The sequence below is a fragment of the Ornithorhynchus anatinus genome, chromosome 2, assembly GCF_004115215.2.
Source record: "Ornithorhynchus anatinus isolate Pmale09 chromosome 2, mOrnAna1.pri.v4, whole genome shotgun sequence".
Classification (NCBI taxonomy): domain Eukaryota; kingdom Metazoa; phylum Chordata; class Mammalia; order Monotremata; family Ornithorhynchidae; genus Ornithorhynchus; species Ornithorhynchus anatinus.
Window position 1 is genome coordinate 112,983,698 of NC_041729.1, and position 22,282 is coordinate 113,005,979.

A 22,282-nucleotide genomic window follows, 5' to 3' on the forward strand; every position below is an offset into this window, starting at 1 on the left:
ACGGGGAGACGAGGGAGGAGAGGAAAGGGGGAGAGGGGAGGGGGGAGGAGGGGAGGGGGGGAGAGGGGAGGGAAGGGGGGGAGGGAGAGAGAGAGGGAGAGAAGAGAGAGGGAGAGAGAGGGAGAGAGAGAGAGGGGGGGAGAGAGAGAGGGGGAGAGAGAGGGGGGAGAGAGAGGGGGGAGGGAGGGGGGAGAGAGAGGGAGAGAGGGGGGAGAGAGAGGGAGAGGGGGGAGAGAGAGAGAGGGGGAGGGGGGAGAGAGAGGGAGAGAGGGGGGAGAGAGGGGGGGAGAGAGGGGGAGGGGGGGAGAGAGAGAGAGGGGGAGGGGGGGAGAGAGAGGGAGAGAGGGGGGAGAGAGGGGGGGAGAGAGGGGGAGGGGGGGAGAGAGAGAGAGGGAGAGAGGGGGGAGAGAGAGAGAGGGGGGGAGAGAGAGGGAGGGGGGAGAGAGAGAGGGAGGGGGGAGAGAGAGGGGGGAGAGAGAGAGGGGGGAGAGAGAGGGAGAGGGGGGGAGAGAGAGAGAGAGGGGGAGAGAGAGAGGGAGGGGGGGGAGCTGAGTCCTTTGAGTTGCCGTGAGGCCCCGCGCTCGGCCCCGCGCTCGGCCCCGCGCTCGGCCCCGCGCTCGGCCCCGCGCTCGGCCCCGCGCTCGGCCCCGCGCTCGGCCCCGCGCTCGGCCCCGCGCTCGGCCCCGCGCTCGGCCCCGCGCTCGGCCCCGCCCCCTCCCCGGCGAGGTGGGCGTTGATTGGTGGCTCCGAACGGAAGCTCCGTTGGTGTTTCTCCAGAAGTTTCCCCCTGGGCGGCGGCGCGGAATATGGCGGCGGCGGCGGCGGCGGCCACGGCGACCACGGCCACTGAGGCAGGCCCGGGGTGAGCCTTCTGCCCCTCCGCCGTCCCCCCCACCCCCTTTCCTTTCCTTTCCTTTCCTTTCCTTTCCTTTCCTTTCCTTTCCTTTCCTTTCCTTTCCTTTCCTTTCCTTTCCCCTGCGCGTGTTCCTCGTGTCCCCGCTGACGCTGTGCTCTCTCCGGCAGGCCGCTCCCGGCCCGGCCCCTCTCGGACGGGCAGATCGACGAGGACCCGCGGGCGGCGCTGCAGGTGAGCCCGCCTCAGGACGGGGCCGGACCCAAGGCCTGCCCCTTCGCCTCCTCCCTGACCTCCTCCCTGGCCTCCTCCCTGGCCCCCGCTCGGCCTCCCCCGGCCTCCCTTGACCCTCCCCCCCCCCGCCTTGGCCCCCCTCCCCCCTGGGCGCCTCCCCCTTGGCCCCCCCGGCCACCTCCTCCCTGGCCTCCTCCCTGGCCTTCCCCTCGGCCTCCCCTCTGGCCTCCTCCCTGCCCCCCCACCCCCCCGCCTTGGTCTCCTCCCTTGGTCCCCCCATCCCCTCCCTTGGCCCCCTCCATGGCCCCCCTAGCCCTTGGCGCCCCCCTTGGCCTCCTCCCTGGCCCCCCCTCCATTGGCCCCCTCCCTCCTGCCCCCCCGCCTTAGCCTCCTCCCTCGGCCTCTTCCCTGGTCCCCCTCCCCCCTCGGCCCCCGCCCCCCTGCCTTGACCTCCTCCCTCGATCCCCTCCCTGGCCTTCCCCATGGCCCCCTCCCCGCCCCCCCGCCTTGGTCTCCTCCCTTGGTCCCCCCATCCCCTCCCTGCCTCCCTTGACCCCCTCCCTGGCCCCCCCACCCCTTGGCGCCTCCCCTTGGCCTCCTCCCTGGCCCCCCTCCCCCCTTGGCCCCCTCCCTCCTGCCCCCCCCCCGCCTTAGTCTCCTCCCCTGGCCCCCTTCCCACTCCCCTGCCCTGACCTCCTCCCTTGATCTCCTCCCTTGACCCCCTCCCTGGCCTTCCCCGTGGCCGCCTCCCTGCCCCCTAGCCTTGGTCTCCTCCCTTGGCCCCCTCCCTGGCCGCCTCCTCCCTGGCCTCATTCATTCGTTCAATCGTATTTATTGAGCGCTCACTATGTGCAGAGCACTATACTAAGCGCTTGGAATGTACAATTCGGCAACAGAGACAATCCCTGCCCACTGACGGGCTTACGGTCTAATCGGGGGGAGACAGGCAAAAACAATAGCAATAAATAGAATCAAGGGGATGGACATCTCATTAACAAAATTAATAGGGTAATGAAAATATATACCAATGAGCGGACGAGCACAGTGCTGAAGGGAGGGAGAGGGGGAGGAGCAGAGGGAAAGAGGGCAAAGGGGAGGTGAGGGGGGGTAGAGGGGCAGCAGAGGGAAAAGGGGAAGCTCAGTCTGGGAAGTCCTCTTGGAGGAGGTGAGCTCTCACTAGGGCTTTCTTTGAAGAGGGGAAGAGAATTAGTTTGGCGGAGGTGTGGGAGGGCATTCCAGGACAGTGGGAGGACGTGGCCCAGGGGTCGACGGCGGGATAGGCGAGACCCCCTGGCGTCCCGTCCCGTCCCCGGGCCTGCCCTGGCCCCCCAGGGAGCCCCTCGCCGCTCTCCCCGACAGGGAGTCGGGCCCTGCAGCCTCTCACCGCCATGGCCCTCAAAGCCGCCCAGCCCTGGGAGTGGAGGCCACCGGCCCGCGGCCCCCAAACTTTCCCCGTTCCGGCCACCCTCGGCTCCTCCCCGACCCTCGAGGACCATCCGAGACCCCCCCCCCCGCAGGCTTCCCAGATGCGCCTGTGCCCCGAGCGTTTAGCACACGGTAACGCTCAATAAATATGATTGGATCATCCTCAGCTGTATTTATGGAGGGCTTGCTGTGGGCAGAGGCCTCCCCTGCACTTTCCTATCGCCCTAGGCAGCACCCCCATCATACCCGTCTCTCAACCTCGTAACCTTAATAGTAATTATGGTATGGGTTAAGCGCTTACCATGTGCCAGGCACTGTCCTAAGCACTAGGATGGATATTCATTCATTCATTCAATAGTATTTATTGAGCGCTTACTATGTGCAGAGCACTGTACTAAGCGCTTGGGATGAACAAGTCGGCAACAGATAGAGACAGTCCCTGCCGTTTGACGGGCTTACGGTCTAGTCGGGGGAGACGGACAGACGAGAACAATGGCAATAAATAGAGTCAAGGGGAAGAACATCTCGTAAAAACAATGGCAACTAAATAGAATCAAGGCGATGTACATTTCATTAACAAAATAAATAGGGTAATGTAAATATATACAGTTGAGCGGACGAGTACAGTGCTGTGGGGATGGGAAGGGAGAGGTGGAGGAGCAGAGGGAAAAGGGGAAAAAGAGGGTTTAGCTGCGGGGGTAAAGGGGGGGTGGCAGAGGGAGTAGAGGGAGAAGAGGAGCTCAGTCTGGGAAGGCCTCTTGGAGGAGGTGAGTTTTAAGTAGGGTTTTGAAGAGGGGAAGAGAATCAGTTTGGCGGAGGTGAGGAGGGAGGGCGTTCCAGGACCGCGGGAGGACGTGACCCAGGGGTCGACGGCGGGATAGGCGAGACCGAGGGATGGTGAGGAGGTGGGCGGCAGAGGAGCAGAGCGTGCGGGGTGGGTGGTAGAAAGAGAGGAGGGAGGAGAGGTAGGAAGGGACAACGTGCGGGGTGGGTGGTAGAAAGAGAGGAGGGAGGAGAGGTAGGAAGGGACAAGGGAGCCTTGAAGCCTAGAGTGAGGAGTTTTTGTTTGGAGCGGAGGTTGATAGGCAACCACTGGAGTTGTTTAAGAAGGGGAGTGACATGCCCAGATCGTTTCTGCAGGAAGATGAGCCGGGCAGCAGAGTGAAGAATAGACTGGAGCGGGGCGAGAGAGGAGAAGGGAGGTCAGAGAGAAGGCTGACACAGTAATGTAGCTGGGATATAACGAGAGCCTGTAGCAGTAAGGTAGCCGTTTGGGTGGAGAGGACCAAGCGGGTTGGACCCAGTCCCTGTGCTACATAGGGCTCACAGTCCTCATCCCCCTTTTACAGATGAGGTGACTGAGGCGCAGAGAAGTGAAGTAGGAGTAATAGCTATACTGTTTGTTGAGCGCTTATTGTGTGACTGACAAGCACTGTTCTGAGCGCTGGAGTAGACACAGTACCTGTCCCAGGTTGGGCTCACAGTCTCAATCCCCATTAGTAATAATAATAATAGCATTTGTTAAGCTCTTACTATGTGCAAAGCACTGTTCTAAGTGCAGGAGAGGATATATGGTCATCAGGTTGTCCCACGTGGGGCTCACAGTCTTCATCCCTGTTTTATAGTTCAGGTCACTGAGGCACAGAGAAGTCAAGTGACTTGCCCATAGTCACACAGCTGACAAGTGGCTGAGCCGGGATTTGAACCCATGACCTCTGACTCCCAAACCCAAGCTCTTTCCACTGAGCTATGCTGCTTCTCCCCATTTTACAGATGACGTGCCTGAGGCCCAGAGAAGTGAACTGACTTGCCCAAGGTCCCATAGTAGGCAAGTGGTAGAGTCGGGATTAGAACTCATCTCCTTCTGACTCCCAGGCCCGTGCTCTATTCAGTGTGCTATGCGCCTCCTCTGACCTTGGTAGTAAGAATTTGGGAGAGTACAGTACCACAGTGGTAGGCACATTCCCTGTCCACAATGGGCTTATAGTGTAGAGGGGGAGACAGGCGATAATACAAAAAAGTACAAAAGGGCTGTGACACAAATATCAATTTCCCAAATATCACAGGTCCAAGTGCACAGGCAATGCAGAAAGGAGAGGGAGCTGAGGGAAAAAAGGGGTTTAATCAGGGAAGGCCTCTTGGAGGGGATGTGATCTGAAGGCTTTGAAGGTGGTAAGAGTGGTGGTGGTCTTCACTGTAAGCTTTGGGGAAATCAGACTCCCCCCTGAGCGGCTGGCAAATTGGAAAGAGAGTCCCTGGCTGCTTAGCAGGTAGTTCTGTCAATTAAGATAGAAAGGTGGACTGGTTGATTCACAGGGACCCAAGAGAGAGAAAGAAATGGAATCCTTATTCTGCAGTGCATAAATCAAGCAAGAATCCTGCCCAGGTTGGCACGGTGAAATGTTAAATCCAAAGGGAGGGTGCTGAAGAATTACTACAGTGGTAATGTGAGTAATTGTGGGTCTGAGGGCTATGGAAACAAATAAAATATTAAAAAAGGATCCTAATCAGTAGACTACACCCTCAGAACATTATTTCGTTTCACCTTCCCTCACAACAGTAAAGACCTTATGCAGAAACATTTAGTGACGTGAAATAAAAATTTATGAAACGGAAGTCTAAAGATGCATTGTAATCATGAATGTATCAGCCCACTCTATTGATTTAAGAAGTGGAGTGAGTCTGTCTTAAATTGATGGGTAATTAATTGAACCTAATGGAACTCTGCTTCTAGTATTGCAGTCTCATGCAGTTGAAGGATTTATTCATTCAACAGTATTTATTGAGCGCTTACTATGTGCAGAGCACTGTACTAAGCGCTTGGAATGAACAAGTCGGCAACAGATAGAGACAGTCCCTGCCGTTTGACGGGCTTACGGTCTAATCGGGGGAGACGGACAGATAAGAACAATGGCAATAAATAGAGTCAAGGGGAAGAACATCTCGTAAAAACAATGGCAACTAAATAGAATCAAGGCGATGTACATTTCATTAACAAAATAAATAGGGTAATGGAAATATATACAGTTGAGCGGACGAGTACAGTGCTGAGGGGATGGGAAGGGAGAGGGGGAGGAGCAGAGGGAAAGGGGGAAAAGAGGGTTTAAACTGCGGAGAGGTGAAGGGGGGGGTGGTAGAGGGAGTAGAGGGAGAAGAGGAGCTCAGTCAGGGAAGGCCTCTTGGAGGAGGTGAGTTTTAAGTAGGGTTTGGAAGAGGGGAAGAGAATCAGATTTACATTTTGCAAATCTGAAACTCTGGTATTTCTCTCCACTTTCTATCCAGAAGTGCCAACCTTTCATTTTTGAGGCAGGGAAGGGGAAGTTCTTGGGCTTTGAGGGAACTTGGGAGGAAGAAGAGGATGAAATAAGTTGGCTTCAACCACCATCTCTTCATAGATCAATTATTCAGGGGTATGTATTGGGCACTTACTGTGTGCTAAGCACCGTATTGAGCACTTGGGAGTACATTACAACAGAGTTGGTAGACTCGTTCCTTTCCCACAAGGAGTGTACAGTCTAGAGGATGACTCCTGAATCTACTTTTTCAGCCTAGACCGCTCCCCTGCATTTCACATTTCTTCCCACCTGCAGTACATCTCTACTTATATGTACCACTGACACCTCAGATTTAACATGACCAAAACAGAACTTCTCACCTAAACCCAGTCATTCATTCAATCGTATTTACTGAGCTCTTACTGTTTGCAAAACACTGTACTAAGTGCCAGACTGCCCTATCACCATAGACAGCAGCCCTCTGTCTCTCAAGCTCATAACCTTGGCATAGTCCTTAGCCCTTCTCTCAATCTGTCATGAATTTTTTTGTCCTACCATCAAAACATTTCTAGAATCTGCCCTTTTCTTTCTATCATAATGCTCCCACACTGATCAAGTGTTTGTCATCTCCCGCTTCGACTACCGCATCAGCTTCCTCATTGATCTCCCTACCTCCTGTCTCTCGCCTCTCTAGTCCATACTTCACTCTGCTGCCCAGATCATTTTTCTGAAAAATGTTCAGTCCATATCTCCCCCCTCCACAAAAATGTCCAGTGGTTGCCCATCTACTGCATCAAACAGAAACCCCTTACCATTGGCTTCAAGACACTCCATCAGCTCTCTCCCTTCTACCTAACCGCACTGATCTACTGCAACCCAGCCTACCCAATCTGCTCCTCTAAAACCAACCTACTCTCCACATTTAAGCTCATCTACTCCACTACTGGCCCCTTGCCTGTGTTTTCTCTGGGCCTGAAACTCCTTTCCCCTTTCTTAACAGAGAGTCCACCACTCTTCCTGTCCTCAAAATGCTCCTACAAGTCACACCTCCTACAAGTGACCTCCTTTATATTCCCTACTTACTCTCCCCTCTGTGTCGACTGTGAGCTTGGCTAGTACCTTAAGTACTTTGGTACCTCAGTCCCACAATACTTATAAATATCCTTACACTCAATTTCCCTTATCCCTAATCTATTTTGTCTCCCCCTGTAGACTAAGGCCCTCTTGGGCATGGATTGCATCCACCAGCTCTTGTGCAGTGCTCGCCACACAGTAAACACTCAAATACCATTGAAGGATGGATCGCCTGCCAAGCACTATACTAAAGTTCTGAGGTAGATAAAAGATCAGGCCGGACATAGTCCGTGTTCCATGTTGGGGCTTGCAGTTAAAGTAGAAGAAAACAGATATTGAATCCTCACTTGAAAGGTGAAGCACAGAGAAGTTGTGACTTGCCCAAGGTTCCACAACAGGCAATTGTGATTGAGACCCAAGGCCTCTGAGTCCCTGGCATGTGCGCCGACCACTAGGACAGGGTAAAGGAAAGAGAAAATGAGGAAGGAAAAAGTGGAATGTTCAAAAGGCTGACCACTCTGTCTTCAGTACCTTCCTGCAGGTTCTCCCTGGGCGCCGGTACCTGGTGGGAGCAGCTCCTCAGCCCCTGTTTGATCAGCTACCCCATGGGACTCCACAAGTGCCCTCCCAGTGGTAGTTACCATCCTGTTACGCTGTGGGGATCTCAGCCTACCCTTAGTTCCCACTTGACTGGAGGAGACCCAGTTTCAGTTGGCAGCACAGGGACCCAAGCCCTCGTATGTTGCAGACTGCAATCCACGCCAGCCTCCCCTCACGCCGCCGGAACCTCCCACACTCTCCTGCTGGATACTCCCGGCCCTGCGGCACCCACAGGGACTTCTGACCTTGCTGGCCGGGGCCAAGAGGTGCCCACTGAGTAGATCCTGAACATCTTCCTATCATTTTCCTCAATATTGGAATGTTCATGTAGGACCTGCTATAAGTATAATAATATCTCCAGTATACACCTGCAGATGTTGAAATTTTTTGTTTTTGAGATAGAATTGTGATCTGACCTGTACAAGAGTAAGTTACTGTACTTTGACTGTAAATCAGAAATTCCCTGGATTTTTAGAGCGTGCTTGTTTTTCCAAAGCATAGTCATTATTCCCCCCCAACACACACACAGCATTACTGTGAAGTAGGGAGGGGTGGTCTGTACCTGTTTTACAATGAGGTAATTGAGGCATCAAAGCTGTGACTGCCCATGCAGCAGGCCACTGGAAGAGCTGGGATTAAAATCTGGCTCCTAGATCTGTGCTTCCTTAAGGAGCTTGGAATTCTCCAGAGCTGAGTTTTGACTATTTAGTTGTCTTTAGTGCTTTTACTTTTTGTTACTTTAAGTTGACTTATTCCAGGAAAGCTAGATTCTAAATCCTCCAAGATCTTTCAGTTAAAATTCCGCAATCCCTTGGATTTCTAATTTAGTTTGAGATTCTATTTTGGGGACTAAATTGCACTTGTTGACTTTGGTAATGATTTTAGATTTTTTGTTTACAGTAGCACTGTATATACCTAAATGATTTGTCTGAGTAACAAATCTATTTCCTGATAAGGTGAGAGAGTGGTTAATTCAGAAGGGAAGAAAGGATCAATGGAAATTTTCAATTTCTGTCAAAGGTGAATGTTAAATAGACCTTCAAATTCCGATCAACCAATCAGTGGTATTTGAGTGCTTAGTGTGTGCCCAAAGAGTTTTCTCACTTGAAATGGAAGGACTGACTTGTTAAAGGATATTTAATGTTGGGAAAGCACATTTGTGTTCCAAGTGCTAAGAGTGAAAATATCTTGGATTGTAGTCTAAACCAGAGGAACATTTTTGCAATGCAAATCAAGACTGCTTTACAGCCTCACTTCAAGACTCTTGAGAAAGTAGAATAGATTTCAGGTTTCTATTCTGTGAATTACTTGTGGGCAGAGACTTGTCTACCACCTCTGTTGTACTATACTCTTCCCAAACACTTAGGAGCATGCTCTCTGCATGCAGAAGGTGCTCAGTAAATACCATTAATCTAAATGTTTGAATGGCAAACTAGTACATGGCAAACTAGTACTTTACTAGTGGAAAGATCGAATTTCTTCTCTGTTGAAAAATATTAAACTGTTTTTTGGCCTTAAGTATCTCAAAGGATAATTGTCTGTCACCAGTTGTCCTAGAACTATCGAGTTGTTAATGCACTCTATTTGGAGAGACCTGGATTTTCTCACTTCCCATGACATTTTATTTTTTCCATTTTTGCTATTCACCTGTTTCTTAGGTCCTGTTTTAGAGAACCAACAACTCCCTACAATGTGTAGAAAATTGGGCAAGGTGCCTGGGGAGCATTCCGAAGTATGACATGATTCCTGTCCTTGCAGAATTTACGGCATTTTGGACAGGGATTGTGTCCTTGCTTTGAAAAGTGCTCTAAAAAATTGGGCATAAATCAGTAGCAGCATATGGTGCGTACAAGTGCTGGGTGCCGTAGGGGATGGCGTGATCAGAAAAGTGAGAGGTTAATGTCAGAATTGGAGATTTTTTTTGGAAAGGCTTTGAAGTGACTTGGGGAGGCTGGTGTATGAGCCATGGGTTTCTGACAAGAGAGGCAAACAAGAGAAGCAGATCAGGCGTTTGAGTGGGAAGAATGAAGAGCACCAGTTGGGGGGCATTGACAAGAAAGAGACAATATATATGAGGGAAACTGCCGACGGAGAAACTCAAAGCCTGAACACTGTGTTTAGACTCTTGAATTCGTTAAATAGGTAATCAATCAGTGGTATCTATTGAGTCCTTACTGTGTGTACAGCACTGTATTAAAACTTATGCATTCATTCAGTCTTATTTATTGAGCACTGTACTAAGTGCTTGGAAAGTACAAATCAGCAATAAAAGAGACAATCCCTGCCCACAATGGGCTCACAATCTAGAAGTTGGGGGGAGACAGACATCAGTTCAAGTAAAGAGGCAACTAAAACACCTCAGAGAATACAATAGAGTAAGTAGAAGTGGTCCCTTCCCCCAGTGATCTTACACTAGTGGCTGAGAGGTATACTGGGTTTGATTAAGTAAAGTATATTAGTCCTAAGTTTTGTAGTTGAGACCTTCTTGATGAATAGCCGACATAGTAACATCTTTGTAGAAGAACAGGATAGTAAGTAGGAATTTTTGCCACATTTTCTCAAGAGTCTTTGGAAGACAGGAACAACTATCAAATTTTCCTTCAAATATCCTGTTGCCCTTGCTTTAAAAATCTGGGCTGGGTGTACCCAGAAAGTGATCGTAAGCTAGAAGGAAACAGTGGGTGATTCTAAGTTGGGTTTAGACTAGTGATTATTCTGCTATCACTTGATTTTTTTTTAATCTGATGCAGATATTTCCCAATTAATTTCTCCACTTTCCCAGTCTAGACATTGCCTCAACCACTCATACTTCTGTATGCTTGTATTGGTATATCTACTAGTAAACATTTGTATGTTCTCATCCTGTTTTCATTACTTATGCCTGCTTATCACTTCCATAATATCACAAGCTCTTTGAGGACATGGTTGCTGTCACCTTCTGAAAGTCACACAAATGTCTTAATGTAATTCTCTGTGCACAAGTGTTCTTGTAGGTACTTTCAGTGATAACTTGATGACTGAAGTACACTGTCATCTTCCATGTAAATCAGGAATTAGGTGGTTCTCCTGAAGCAAAAGCAGAAAGTGAGGTGTAAAGGCATCATAGCAAAATAGGGCCAGGCCTTAAATAGCTGCAGCTACAAATCAAAAGATGATTTTCATATGCTTTCCCATCATGCTTTTTTGGCCACACCTATCTGTGGCTTCACTGGTGGCTAGGTGCCTTCTTAGTAGAGTCATCTTTGAAATATATGTATATTCATCCATTTAGCTAGGATGTATAGCATTTACCCTTTGTAGTTGCATATATTTTGTAGTAAATGTATTTTGTATTGTAAAACAAATATATGTATATGTATATATGCACACACACATATATATATGTATAATATACTATACATAGTCCAGTCTTAGAAATAAGTAGCAGTCCACTTACCTGAGTACCAAAAAATAGGCTCAAGTATTTTGAGGCGTGCATCGTCAAATCTCATGGGGCTCATGTTGCATGGGATTGGGTCAATATGCAGGTCTTGAGCCTGCTGGGCAGAAGTAGCCTGGCCCCAGTCCCCCTCATTTTGGGCTTCCTCCTATAGCGTGACAATGGGAGCATCACTACTCTCCGAAGGAAATCCCAGTGAGCATGGGGTGCTCTGTGTTGGAGTAGCCCTGCCTCGGGCTTGTGGCTTCGTATGAGTTCAGACTTGGGCTCGTGGTTGTGGTTTGGGTCTGTTGTTACTGGAAATACAGATTGACTAGGCTTAGAAATAATAATATTCATGTTAGGGATGAGTTAACAAGCACCACTCTGTCACTGCTTTGGGCAGTGTCAGCTGAGCCAAAGCTCGTAATAAATTCAAGTCTTCCCAAGTCACTTTTGTTCTGAATGAGTTTCTGAAAGCATCCAGCATCACGGATCAGTAGGAGCCTTGGAGGGGATTGTAAGACTGCTGTTGGAAAAAGAGACTTCCTTGGCCTAGTAGTAAAAGAATCAGTAAAGAATCAAGTAGTACAAGAGGCAAGCAGAACACCCTACCTAGTACTTGGGAGAGTACAGTATAACAGAAATGGTAGACACATTCCCTGCCCACAAGGAGCTTACAGTCTAGCCGATCCTCTCCACTAGCGTTTTGGGGTTAAAATCCAAGTGTGTTGTACTGTGCTCTATATCATTTATTTGAGGATGGGCACTAGGAAGCTCCCCAGTTCTTCTAGCCTGATAGAGAGATTTTACCCTCTTATCCTGCCCAACTTTCAATAAGCAAAGTAAATAGAGGGAAAGTAGGTGTCTGGGAGTTTGAAAATTGGCCTGATGAATTTTGAGAAGGATAGGAGATCTTAAAACACAGTATTACCAAGGCATTACAAAGTATTACAAATTATATACAAAATATACGATGTTTCTTTGGAATCTCATCCTTGCCTCTCTTTCTTGCAAATTTCATTAATGTGCAAATGGGGAAGTAAAAATGTAGGGTAAGAAAAAAGGATTGGCAGAAGAAAGATGAGCAGGTGAGATTCATCAGTTGCTCCCTGCTGTGCCTCTAATGGTGGTCCTGTGATGAAGCTGGTTATTGCTTAAAAGCTAGAAATACAGAAAGTGATACAGTATGTACTAGGAAAAAGTTGAACCCACAAATTAAGAACTTGTATTTCAGTATTTAATTATTTTCTTAATTTTTTCCCTTTAGATTCAGATACTTGAAAGTGCATTTGGGCTAGCCAATCTTGTAAGCTCATTGTGGGCAGGGACCGTGCCTACCAGCTCTATTAGTTTCATTCGGTCGAATCTTTTGAGTGTTTACTGTATGCATAGTACTTGTTAATTGTACTTGGTCTAGTGCTTAGTATAGGCCTCTGCACACCGTAAGTGCTCAATAAATACCACTGATTGATGGGATCTGTCCCACTGAGAAGTAGATACTCTAGGAAGTGCTCGGGAGAGGACATCAGAAGCAGGACAGCATTCCATACCCCGAAGTTTACAATCTAAGAGGGTTCAAAGAAGAGACCAACAAAAACACTTGACAATAGTGAAAGCCAGTGGAACGACGAGCAAGAAGCCATGCAAGCAGTTGATTGAACCTTCATACCACCACGCTGAGCTCCTAGTTGTGGCTTCTTCCCAAGCACTTAGTACAGTGTTCTGCACCTAAAAAAGCACTCAGTAAGTACCACCGAATCATATTCTTTCCCAATATAGTACCAAACAGGTTTTCATGGAACAAGAGCTTCCTTCTCTCCATTTGGGACATGAATCACTTTGTTTCCATTAATTTTAGCTGAGAGTTGTTCTCGGTGGCACAGGTGAGATTTAGTAGAGAAAGAGAAATCTGCTCCTACAAATTGCTATATTGTGTTCTACCAGAAGCGTTGTCTGGGCTCTAGGCAGTAAGCTTGGGGACAGGTAACATATTTACCAACTCTGTTGTATGGTACTCTCTCAAGGGTTTAGTACAGTGCTCTGTGCACAGTAAGTACTCAAGTCAAACTGATTGATTCTGCTTAGCAAAATCTTCTGAATACATAATACATGATTAAGCCCTCATACATTTTCTTGAGTCTTTCATTGGGTTTTTAATCTTGGAAGCATATTCCTGCAGTGGAACCCAACAAGGTCTTCACTTGAAGATGAAATTATTTCCAGGGAATATTACTCAAATTTGCTTTTCATATGTGCCCTGGATAATTTCAGCAAATGTCTGATATAGTAATATGAAATATTTCTTTTGGTTTTATAGGAACTCACAAGGGCATTGGAAAAGAATCCAGATGAAGCAAAATATTACTGTCAAAGAGCTTATGCTCATATTGTTCTCCAGAATTACCAAGGTAACATTCCCTTTTTATAAGAGCATGTTTTGATCACATAATTTAGGCTAGGCCATTAATCAGATAGCAGAACTAAGGGTCAGCTTTTCAGAGGATTTTTTTAAAATTGGATTTTTTTAATTCACAAGATAATTGTCAAACACCATTATTAGAGCAGAATTACAACTATATTTTCTGGTGAACTGGTCTACAAGTTTAGGATTTACGTAATTTTCACTTCTGCTCTGGGGACCGACTGCACTGAGGAAGATTAATTCCCCTCAATTACCACTCTAATAATCCTTTGTTTCTATATAATATTTTTCAATTAAAGGACTCAGAATGTTTTTGCCATTGTTTTGTGATTCTCATACTCCGGGTGCAGAATCTAAGCCACTGTTTGAGAAGTTAAATGACAGCCAAATTAACCTAGATTAATTGAGGAGGGAATTGGTTCACACTGTATTTCTAGTTTTAAGTTCTGATCAGGAAACAGCAATTTAAAGTGGTAGTATTGATACATTAATATGCTTTTTCTCTTGAAATAATTGGTGTGAATTATGTTAGAAGTGAGCGAAAGTATCAGTTCATACCCAGGCTAGCTAGATGCTATCTTTTGTCTCCTTTTCCCCCTCAGAGATATAAAGTTTACATTTCTGGTGATAATGTGAAATATTTTAACATCTGAATTATAAAGTAAACATATTTTTTGGCCTATTTTTAGGGAGAAATTACAGCTGATCTCCCCCCCATACACTCCCCTCAACCTACACATTTGTTTTTAACCCTGAAAAACAAGCTGGTCTTCAAATCATTATTAAGCTTTTGTGCACATTATCCTCTGGGAGTTATGGCGTTCTACCCTCTTCTTTTTCCCTCCTCTTTCTAGTCTCTGTGCCCTGTACTGAAAAAAGAAAAAAATTAAGAGGGTTGACGTCACACATGTAGCTCTGAAGTAGTAAATGAAGGGATAAATTATTTTCCTTTTTGAAATCTCATGTTTTAGGGAGTTTATATCCAGATTTTTGTTTTGAAGCAGTTGTTCCCTATTGTGTGCGATGCTAGGACTGATTTGAATTGTCACCACATATTTAATAAGAGCTGAGAGTTGGTATTCTATGTAATGAAGACCAAAGTGTCATATCTCGAAGTTGCTAACTGCTTTTTCTACAGATGCTGTTGCCGATGCAAAAAAGACCCTTGAACTTAATCCAAATAATTCTACAGCCCTGCTGAGGAAAGGGTAGGTATTTGTTTTAGCTTTTATTTGTGCACTGGAAAACTATGGAAATTTGTAGTGATACCTAATACATTATATTAATACTAAAACTTTCCAGGTAGTATATGAATAACTGATTCACACTTGCACATTTTGCAGGGCTAGGCTAGGTAACCCTGACTAATTCTCACATTCCTAGTTATGTCACCCTGTAGTCACATTGACACCTAAGTGCAGATTGGTTTATTTAATTGTTTCCTTTTCTGGTTCTTTGTGTCTATGTCCTTTCTCTTTAGCCTCATCCCTCTCACTTTTTTTTTTTTTCAAGGTTTTGCACCTACCTTCTGTCCTCCTGTTGCCACCTTCAACCTTTCACTCCACTTTTTCCATCCCCTCTTTCATCCCTTTAATCATTTTTGTTGTAATTCTCTGGAGCATCTGTTAAAAATAGTGACTAGAATTTTATGCAATACTTGCAGAGAGTGTTGGAATGGACTTTTTGGCTTTTTTGCAACTCATAATCTTAGGAATGTATTCTACCACCATGTGACTGGTAATTGAACCATTACATTGTTCAAGGGCAGCTTGTGGTTTGCTCTGAAGTACTCTGTATTTGTGCATTGCCAATCTTCTCATTCTGAATTTATTTTCTAATGTACCTCTTTGTACTTGTTCCTGTTGAATTTCATGTTGTTTCTGAAGGACCAGTTTCCTAAGATATCAGGGCTCCCCTCTCTGGAAATGAGGAACTCATGTCTTCATATGCCTATGACCCAAGTAACCTGATTTTGCTAAGTTGACATCAGCTGAGAGAGCATTCAGTAATTAGCTCTAGTAATTGTCAAAGAACACTTGGCTTCGGCCATCACAACACTTTTGTAGTTGCACCTTTTAAAAATCGAGCTGCTGATGAAAAGTGGCGTGAAATTGAAAATACTGTTTTTGTCAAATGCCGTCGAGTAATTTTCAACCCACGGCGATTCCATGAACACATCTTCTCCAGTACATCCCATCTTCATCTGTAGTTGTTCTGGTATGTGTATCTCTAGAGTCTTCTTGGTAAAAAAAAAAATATGGAAGTGGTGTACTATTGCCTTCCGCACAGTAAAAACTTGAGTCTCTGCCGTTGTCTTTGATCAACATTTTGATCACTTTATTATCTGCCTTTGACTCTTTCCCGTGCTGCTGCTGCTGCCCAGCACAGGTGAAACAAACTTGTCTGAAGCTTCAGCTTAGACCTCTCCATTTTGGGTAACCCTGACGAGAGAATATCTCTCAGTGACAGCTCTAAACTTCATCAGCGTACACAAACTCTCCTGCCTCTATAAAGCATTGATTCATAGAAGAGTTGAAAATATTCATTCAGTCAGTCAGTCAGTCAGTCACATGTATGGCACACTTACCGTGTGCAGAGCACTAATCTCTTAGGAAAGTACAGTACAACAATAAATGGACATATTCCCTGCCCACAATGAGTTTACAGTCTAGAGTACTAAAGAGTAGTACTCTGTAAATTGAAATTTTTGTTGGTGGCTGACAATTCAAAACCACTGATGTATCTAACAAACTCCTTATTCTTCTGTATTTATATGTAGCTTCTTTGAAGCTATTCTTGTACAACATATAAGCTTAGTTGTGAATTAGTATTAGAAATGCATGTCTAGGAAGCTTAAACAGATTACAAAGAATAACTTTCCTGGTCTGGCCTTGCTTAGTTTGAGGAAACTTCAAGTAAGTAAGCTTTGAATTTTTCTTCTCACCTAGAAGCTTTGTTGCAAAATGGGGATAGCAAGGAAAAATTGTGACATGAAGAATGAATCTTATCTATAATGAAGACCAGTATTTTATGTTAATACAAAATATTTCTTAATCCTATGGATATGGTTGTAATTTGTGAAAAACTTCTTCATAGTAATGTAAGGAAATAAAGGTTATCTTGTAAAAATTTAGTTTCCCAAAATTTTAATTTTAAAGTAAAATTAAGTATCAGAGTCTTACATTTGTTTTTTTTTTATGTACTTATGCCAGGATAGGTGAATACCATGTAAAAAACTATGTGGCTGCTTTAGAAACTTTCATGGAAGGACAGAAATTAGATGGTAAGTTTCATAACTGTACTTCAGTAGTGTAGTCTGACCAAGATGTATTTGAAGAATTTGTGACTGAAACATTTCCAGGTTTAAGTATAAAAGAAATTACCAAAACATATCTCCTCACTCCTGGTGTTTCTTGTTAAATGCACCATTCTAGTTCCTGTCCAGGATCAATTTACAATTTTATAGTATATGGGCTGTGCACGCAGTACGTACTCAATAAATGCAGTTGAATGAATATCATATGGGCTGGCGCTAAGAATTTCTTGCTTGTAATTCCCAAGGAAGGACTAGTGACTTAGTTCTTTGTTTAGCAGAGAAATCTACTGTGTCTCAATCTAGCTGTACAGTTAGTTCTTGGATTTATGACACGGTTGGTTCCCGAAAAAAAGAAATGTTTTAAGTGGAAACAGTGTAATTCAGGAACTGTTTTCATATAGGAACAATGTTATAGTTGTGGGTGGACACTCCTGTCCTTGTGGCCTCTCTTTGCCCTCTCCCACTTGGCAGTGCTTTTTAACTTTGGTTTCTGGCCTGGCCAGCTTCTTCTCCGAATGTGGCATCCGTAATGGGGACTAAGCTGCCGCAACCCTAGGAACCAGGCTGGACTGGCTAGGCCAGAGGAGGAAGGAGGACCTAATGGAAAGGGCATGGGATTGGGTGTCGGTAGACCTGGGCCTAAATCTCCTCTTCACCCCTGGCTTGCCATGTGCCTGTGGGCAGGTCACTTAGCCCGTGGATGTCAGTTTCCCTAGCTATTAAAGATGTATTACAAACCCCAGGTGGGATAGGAAATGGGTCAGAGCTCATTACTTGTATCCTTCTAGTGTTTAATCTATAAGTGCCTAATAATAGTCATTATTATTATAGGCAATCTGGGAGAGAAGCACCGCAAGCTTAAAAAAAAGGCACAAGGGAGAGGAGGGACACCCTGGGATGGCGGTCCATCCCTCTATTTTGAACATTGTCTTTCCTTAATTCTGTTTAGAGTCTTTAACTTTTTTTTTTTTTTTAACAACTGCCATCACTGCTGGGTTCCATTGGTCCCAGAGCCACCATCTCATTCTATAACTTAGTTCCTGTCTTCCAGGCTGATGGAGTTGGACCTTGGGTTGGGGGACAGGGAGGTGTCAGAGGAGGGGGCTATGGTCTTGTACTTGCTCCTTGGTCCTTTATTAGTTCGAGGTTACCGCTGTAATCCCCAAGTCCATACTAGCCCCCCAACCTTGGTAGCCCAGAAGGTGGGAACCATGAGTAATGGAAGGGGCTACTAGTGGCAGGAGTCAGTCGTATTTATTGAGCCCTTTCTGTGTGCAGAGCACTGTACTGAGCACTTGGGAGAGTACACTACAGCAGTATTACAGACATATTCCCTGCCCACAACAGCCAGGTTCCCAGTGGAACATAACAATGAGAGCAGTTGCTAAAAAATGAAAAGAAGAGGATGGAAAGATGGGTTGCCATGGATTTGAGTGGAATTCAGGGAGGTGGGCCTGGAAAGCCAAGCATAGGAATGAGGTAGGGCTGGGCAGAAACCCAAACAGAAGCCCCTTCAAGAAGAAAGGGCATGGTCCTGCGAGTCAGATAACGTGGGTTTTAATCCCTGCTCTGCCACTTGGTATCTGAGTGACCTTGGGCAGGTCACTTAACTTCTCTGTACCCCAGTTGGCTCATCTGAAAACTGGGGATAAAATCCCCCTCCCTCCAATTTAAATGAGGAGCCCCATGTGGGATGGGGACTGTCCAACCCGATTATCTTGTATCTACCCCAGTGACTTAGAACAGTGCTTCACACATACTAAATCCTTAACAAATATTATCATTATCAAGATGTCATACAGTCTAAACTGTATATCGAAGTCAATATGGAACATTAATATGTAATCATCAGAAGTGTTTTTTATGGGCAGGGAACTCATCTGCTAATTCTGTTGTATTGTGCTCCTCCAAGCGTTTAGTACTGTGTTCTGCACAGAGTAAATGCTCAAATCTGATTATAAACCTAGAGAGGTGTAGATTATCATGTTGGTGACTTTTGTCAGAGAAGCCGTGTGCAGAATTGGACATTTTTAAATTTGGCGTAGAACATTATCTTGAACTTTATAATGAAATATCCCCTTGGATATACGTGCAGTTTGTAATAACCTGGATACTGATATATGTGGAGTTGGTAATGTAATGAACAAGGCATCTTTAAATCAGTGTTAATTTAACCTCAAATTCTGAGATAGATATTCTCAGTCGAGTTGTAGAAAATGATAATATTGACAGGTCAGTATCTTGTGAGATTTTCAAAAACACAAGCTCTTTAACATAGACATGTGTAGTAGCAGTGCTCTTTAAACATCTAACATTCACCTCCTTTTACAATGTTAAGGATGAACTGACCCAGTGTTTCCAGATGCCCTGGGACTTTTTGCCTTCCCTGCTAATTTTTCGGGCAGGGGGTGGGAGATCTGTGTGTGTAACAAGATAGGCTAACCTAAAGGATTTTCAGCAACTCTGGGAAATACAGTTTAGCTAAGTGTAGGACTAATTTAGCTTTCATTTATTGGAATATAGACCCTTTATTTCCCCCGTCCGCCTTCTCTGCATCAGCTATGCACTTGGCTGGGTATACCTTAAGCACTTTGATATTCACCCCAGCCCCACGGCACTTAAGTATTCTTCTACTCTACCACTTGGGCTATGCCTAGTCTATTTTATTGTCTGCTTCTTGTAGATTGTAAGTTCCTTGGGCCCAGGGATCACGTCTGCCAACTAACTCCATTATACAGTTTCCCAAGGGCTTAGTTCAGTGCTCTGTACACTATAAGCATGCTCTGTACACTATAAGCACCCTATAGCATATGAAGTGTTACAACTGCATCAGCATAATAACTTCCCAAAATCATCACTGTCAAATTCTCCTCAGTTAAAGCACCCTCATGAACATGGGGCCATGTGATAGTTTGTAAATGATCTACTGAAATTGCTAAAGCAGGTTGCCACCCTAAGTCTCCTGGATGAAGAACCAGTTAGCTTGTTTTATATTTAGTTTCAGCCTATTTCAAATTCGTGAGTGGTCTAAAAAGCAGACGTCCGTATTGAACTGTTCACTTTTCACATGTGCTTTTTGCCTTCTAGATACGGATAGTACTTTCAGTACCTGGATTAAAAAGTGTCAAGAAGCTCAAAATGGTAAGTATCTAGCTACACATTTAGTACTTGATAATACTGTCTAAAAGTGTTATTGCTTTTTCTCATGATAACATTTGGCTTTTGTGGTTAATGCAATTAATCTACTTGCCATGAGGCATCTCAAGTCACAGATATGGCATATCTAATTCCCAATATCCCAAAATTCCACTTTCTTGTCTTGCTGTTTCCCTTAGCAGCCTAATAATAATAATAATGTTGGTATTTGTTAAGCGCTTACTGTGTGCAGAGCACTGTTCTAAGCACTGGGGTAGATACAGGGTAATCAGGTTGTCCCACCTGAGGCTCACAGTCTTCATCCCCATTTTACAGATGAGGGAACTGAGGCCCAGTGAAGTGACTTGCCCATAGTCACATAACTGGCAAGTGGCAGAGCTGGGATTTGAACCCATGATCTCTGACTCCCAAGCCCGGGCTCTTTCCACTGAGCCACACTGCTTCCCTAAATGACTGTTGCTTGTTCAGCACATATTTTCCATAGTTTCTTCATCATGTTTTTTTCCCAGTTAGTGGGACATGCTTCAAAAATGGTCCACAAAATATTCTTTTATCGCTTTCATGGACCCAGGAGCCTTTCAAAACCTTTTCCCCCTGCCTTTAGGATTCAGAATTTTAAGATTTTGAAGTAATAAATACTTAGTGAGTTGTGTTATGTAGTTACAGTCCAAATTGGAAATGGAAAGTAAGTTATCTTTTTACTAGTGTAGATCTTGAGGAGTAGGTAGCTTCACCTATCGTCCATCAATAGGTGTCCACTTGCTGGGGGCATTACAGGTGGTGGCCTCCAAAGCTTTGAGCTGCCTTCCTAGCCTTGGTCATCTCAGGTTTCTGACAATTTCCAATCAGGGCTTAGAAAAGGCCCAAAGTGGTGACTTTCTGGACCATTAGCTCTCTGCAGCCTGCTCTTCCTGGTCCTCATCCTCTTCTAAAATCGCTGACCCTTTTCACCCTTATACCCAAAAAGAAAATTTGGGGTCTGTGCAGTCAGCCCTTTTGATTTTTATCCCTACTACCCATTGGTTGATGTTTCAGAAAGCACCTGTACCAGAAGTCTGAAGAAGAACATTATCAATCCTGAGTTTTTATTTTCACTGGTTAAAAAATCTTATGTGCAGCCTGATTTCTTCTACATTCAGCATAATCTTTCTCAGGCTCTGAACCATTGCTAATATGCATGCTTTGTTGATTTGAAGGGTGAGTGTCAGGAAGTGCCACAACATCCCCGTTATGAGAGAAGGTCATAGATGACCCGCTTCATGTGGATTTACATTCTGCCTTTATACAAAAATTACTTAGAAGTCAGGAAAAAATTTACTGTAAAACTGTGTCTTGATCATGTTAAAGTTCTGCAGCATTAAATATTTTAAATCTGTGGTTTGAAAATGCATCTTTTTTATTTTAACAGCATCACAGTCTGAAGTGGTAAGTCTTTTATAATTATTCTGAACATGTTTAATTTTAATGAAAGAAATCTTATTTGCAAACTATAAATCAAAATGTATTTCTCAACAGTGTACTCTTGTAAATTGTTTGATGTGTTTGACTCAAGCTACCTATTTACCCTACTTTGTTTTCATCACTTGTGGCCCTAGTCTCTTGCTCAAGCCCTTCCTGTGGCTCAAAACTCCCTCCCTCTTCAAGTATGACAGGTCACAGCTCTCCCATCTCCAAGGTCCTGCTAAAAATCACATATCCTTTTTCTAGGACTCCTCCATTAATTTCTGCTCTTTAGGTTCTCTCCTCTAGCTGCCCCTTCAGCACTTGAGTCAGTGGCAATAAGCGCCACTGATGGTTTTGGGAACTCACAAACCTTCTGTTAATCTGCATATTTTACAGAACCTATTACTTGAGCACTGAGTCATCCACACATTCCCTTTTCCTTTTTCCTCCTATCTGTAAATTTTATTAGCGTCTGTCTCCCCCCGCTAGGATGTACAGCGCTCAGTGCTTAGAACAGTGCTTGGCACTTAGCGCTTGACAAATACTATCATCATCATCATGTATGCTCCTAGATGACAGGGACCATGTTCTCTCCCAAGTGTGTAATACAGCATTCTTTACACACTAGACGTTTCAGGAAATACTAGTGGTTGGTGGACTGATATTCACTTAGAAATCCCCGCTCCCAAAGTTCCTCTAGAACATTTCCAAAAATTGATAAACATAAAATGTGAAAATAAAGCCAAAGCTGGTTTTGCCACCACATAAAACCATGATACATATGGAATGCTATTTGCAGTTCTGGTCATTGCAATTTAGAATTAGCAAAGGTTCAAAGGGAAAAGCAGTTGCTCAGTGGTACTTATTAAGCGCTTATTGTATACTGAGCACTGTACCAGGTGCCTGGGAGAGTACAGTAGAACAGACTTCGTAGATGTATTCCCTCCCCACAGTGAGCTGACAGGCTAGAGGACAAGCTTAGAGTATAGAGGCATTTGAAATGGATAAGATTGGCTTGGTGCTTGGACCTTCGCCAGCAGGACTCAGCAGCTCGAGCATAAGA

General features: G+C 45.1%; 1 protein-coding gene across 1 annotated transcript in view; it reads left to right on the forward strand.

The window, feature by feature from the left end:
- The first annotated feature begins 791 nt into the window (after nt 1-791).
- Nucleotides 792-22,282, forward strand: part of SUGT1 (SGT1 homolog, MIS12 kinetochore complex assembly cochaperone) — a 46,805-nt gene continuing 25,314 nt past the window's right edge. The window contains exons 1-7 of the mRNA XM_029057627.2: nt 792-862; nt 1,024-1,087; nt 13,200-13,290; nt 14,443-14,512; nt 16,517-16,587; nt 19,708-19,761; nt 21,185-21,201. Of these exons, the coding sequence (XP_028913460.1) occupies nt 807-862; nt 1,024-1,087; nt 13,200-13,290; nt 14,443-14,512; nt 16,517-16,587; nt 19,708-19,761; nt 21,185-21,201 (423 nt within the window). The 5' untranslated portion in view covers nt 792-806. The remainder of the gene's footprint in view (nt 863-1,023; nt 1,088-13,199; nt 13,291-14,442; nt 14,513-16,516; nt 16,588-19,707; nt 19,762-21,184; nt 21,202-22,282) is intronic.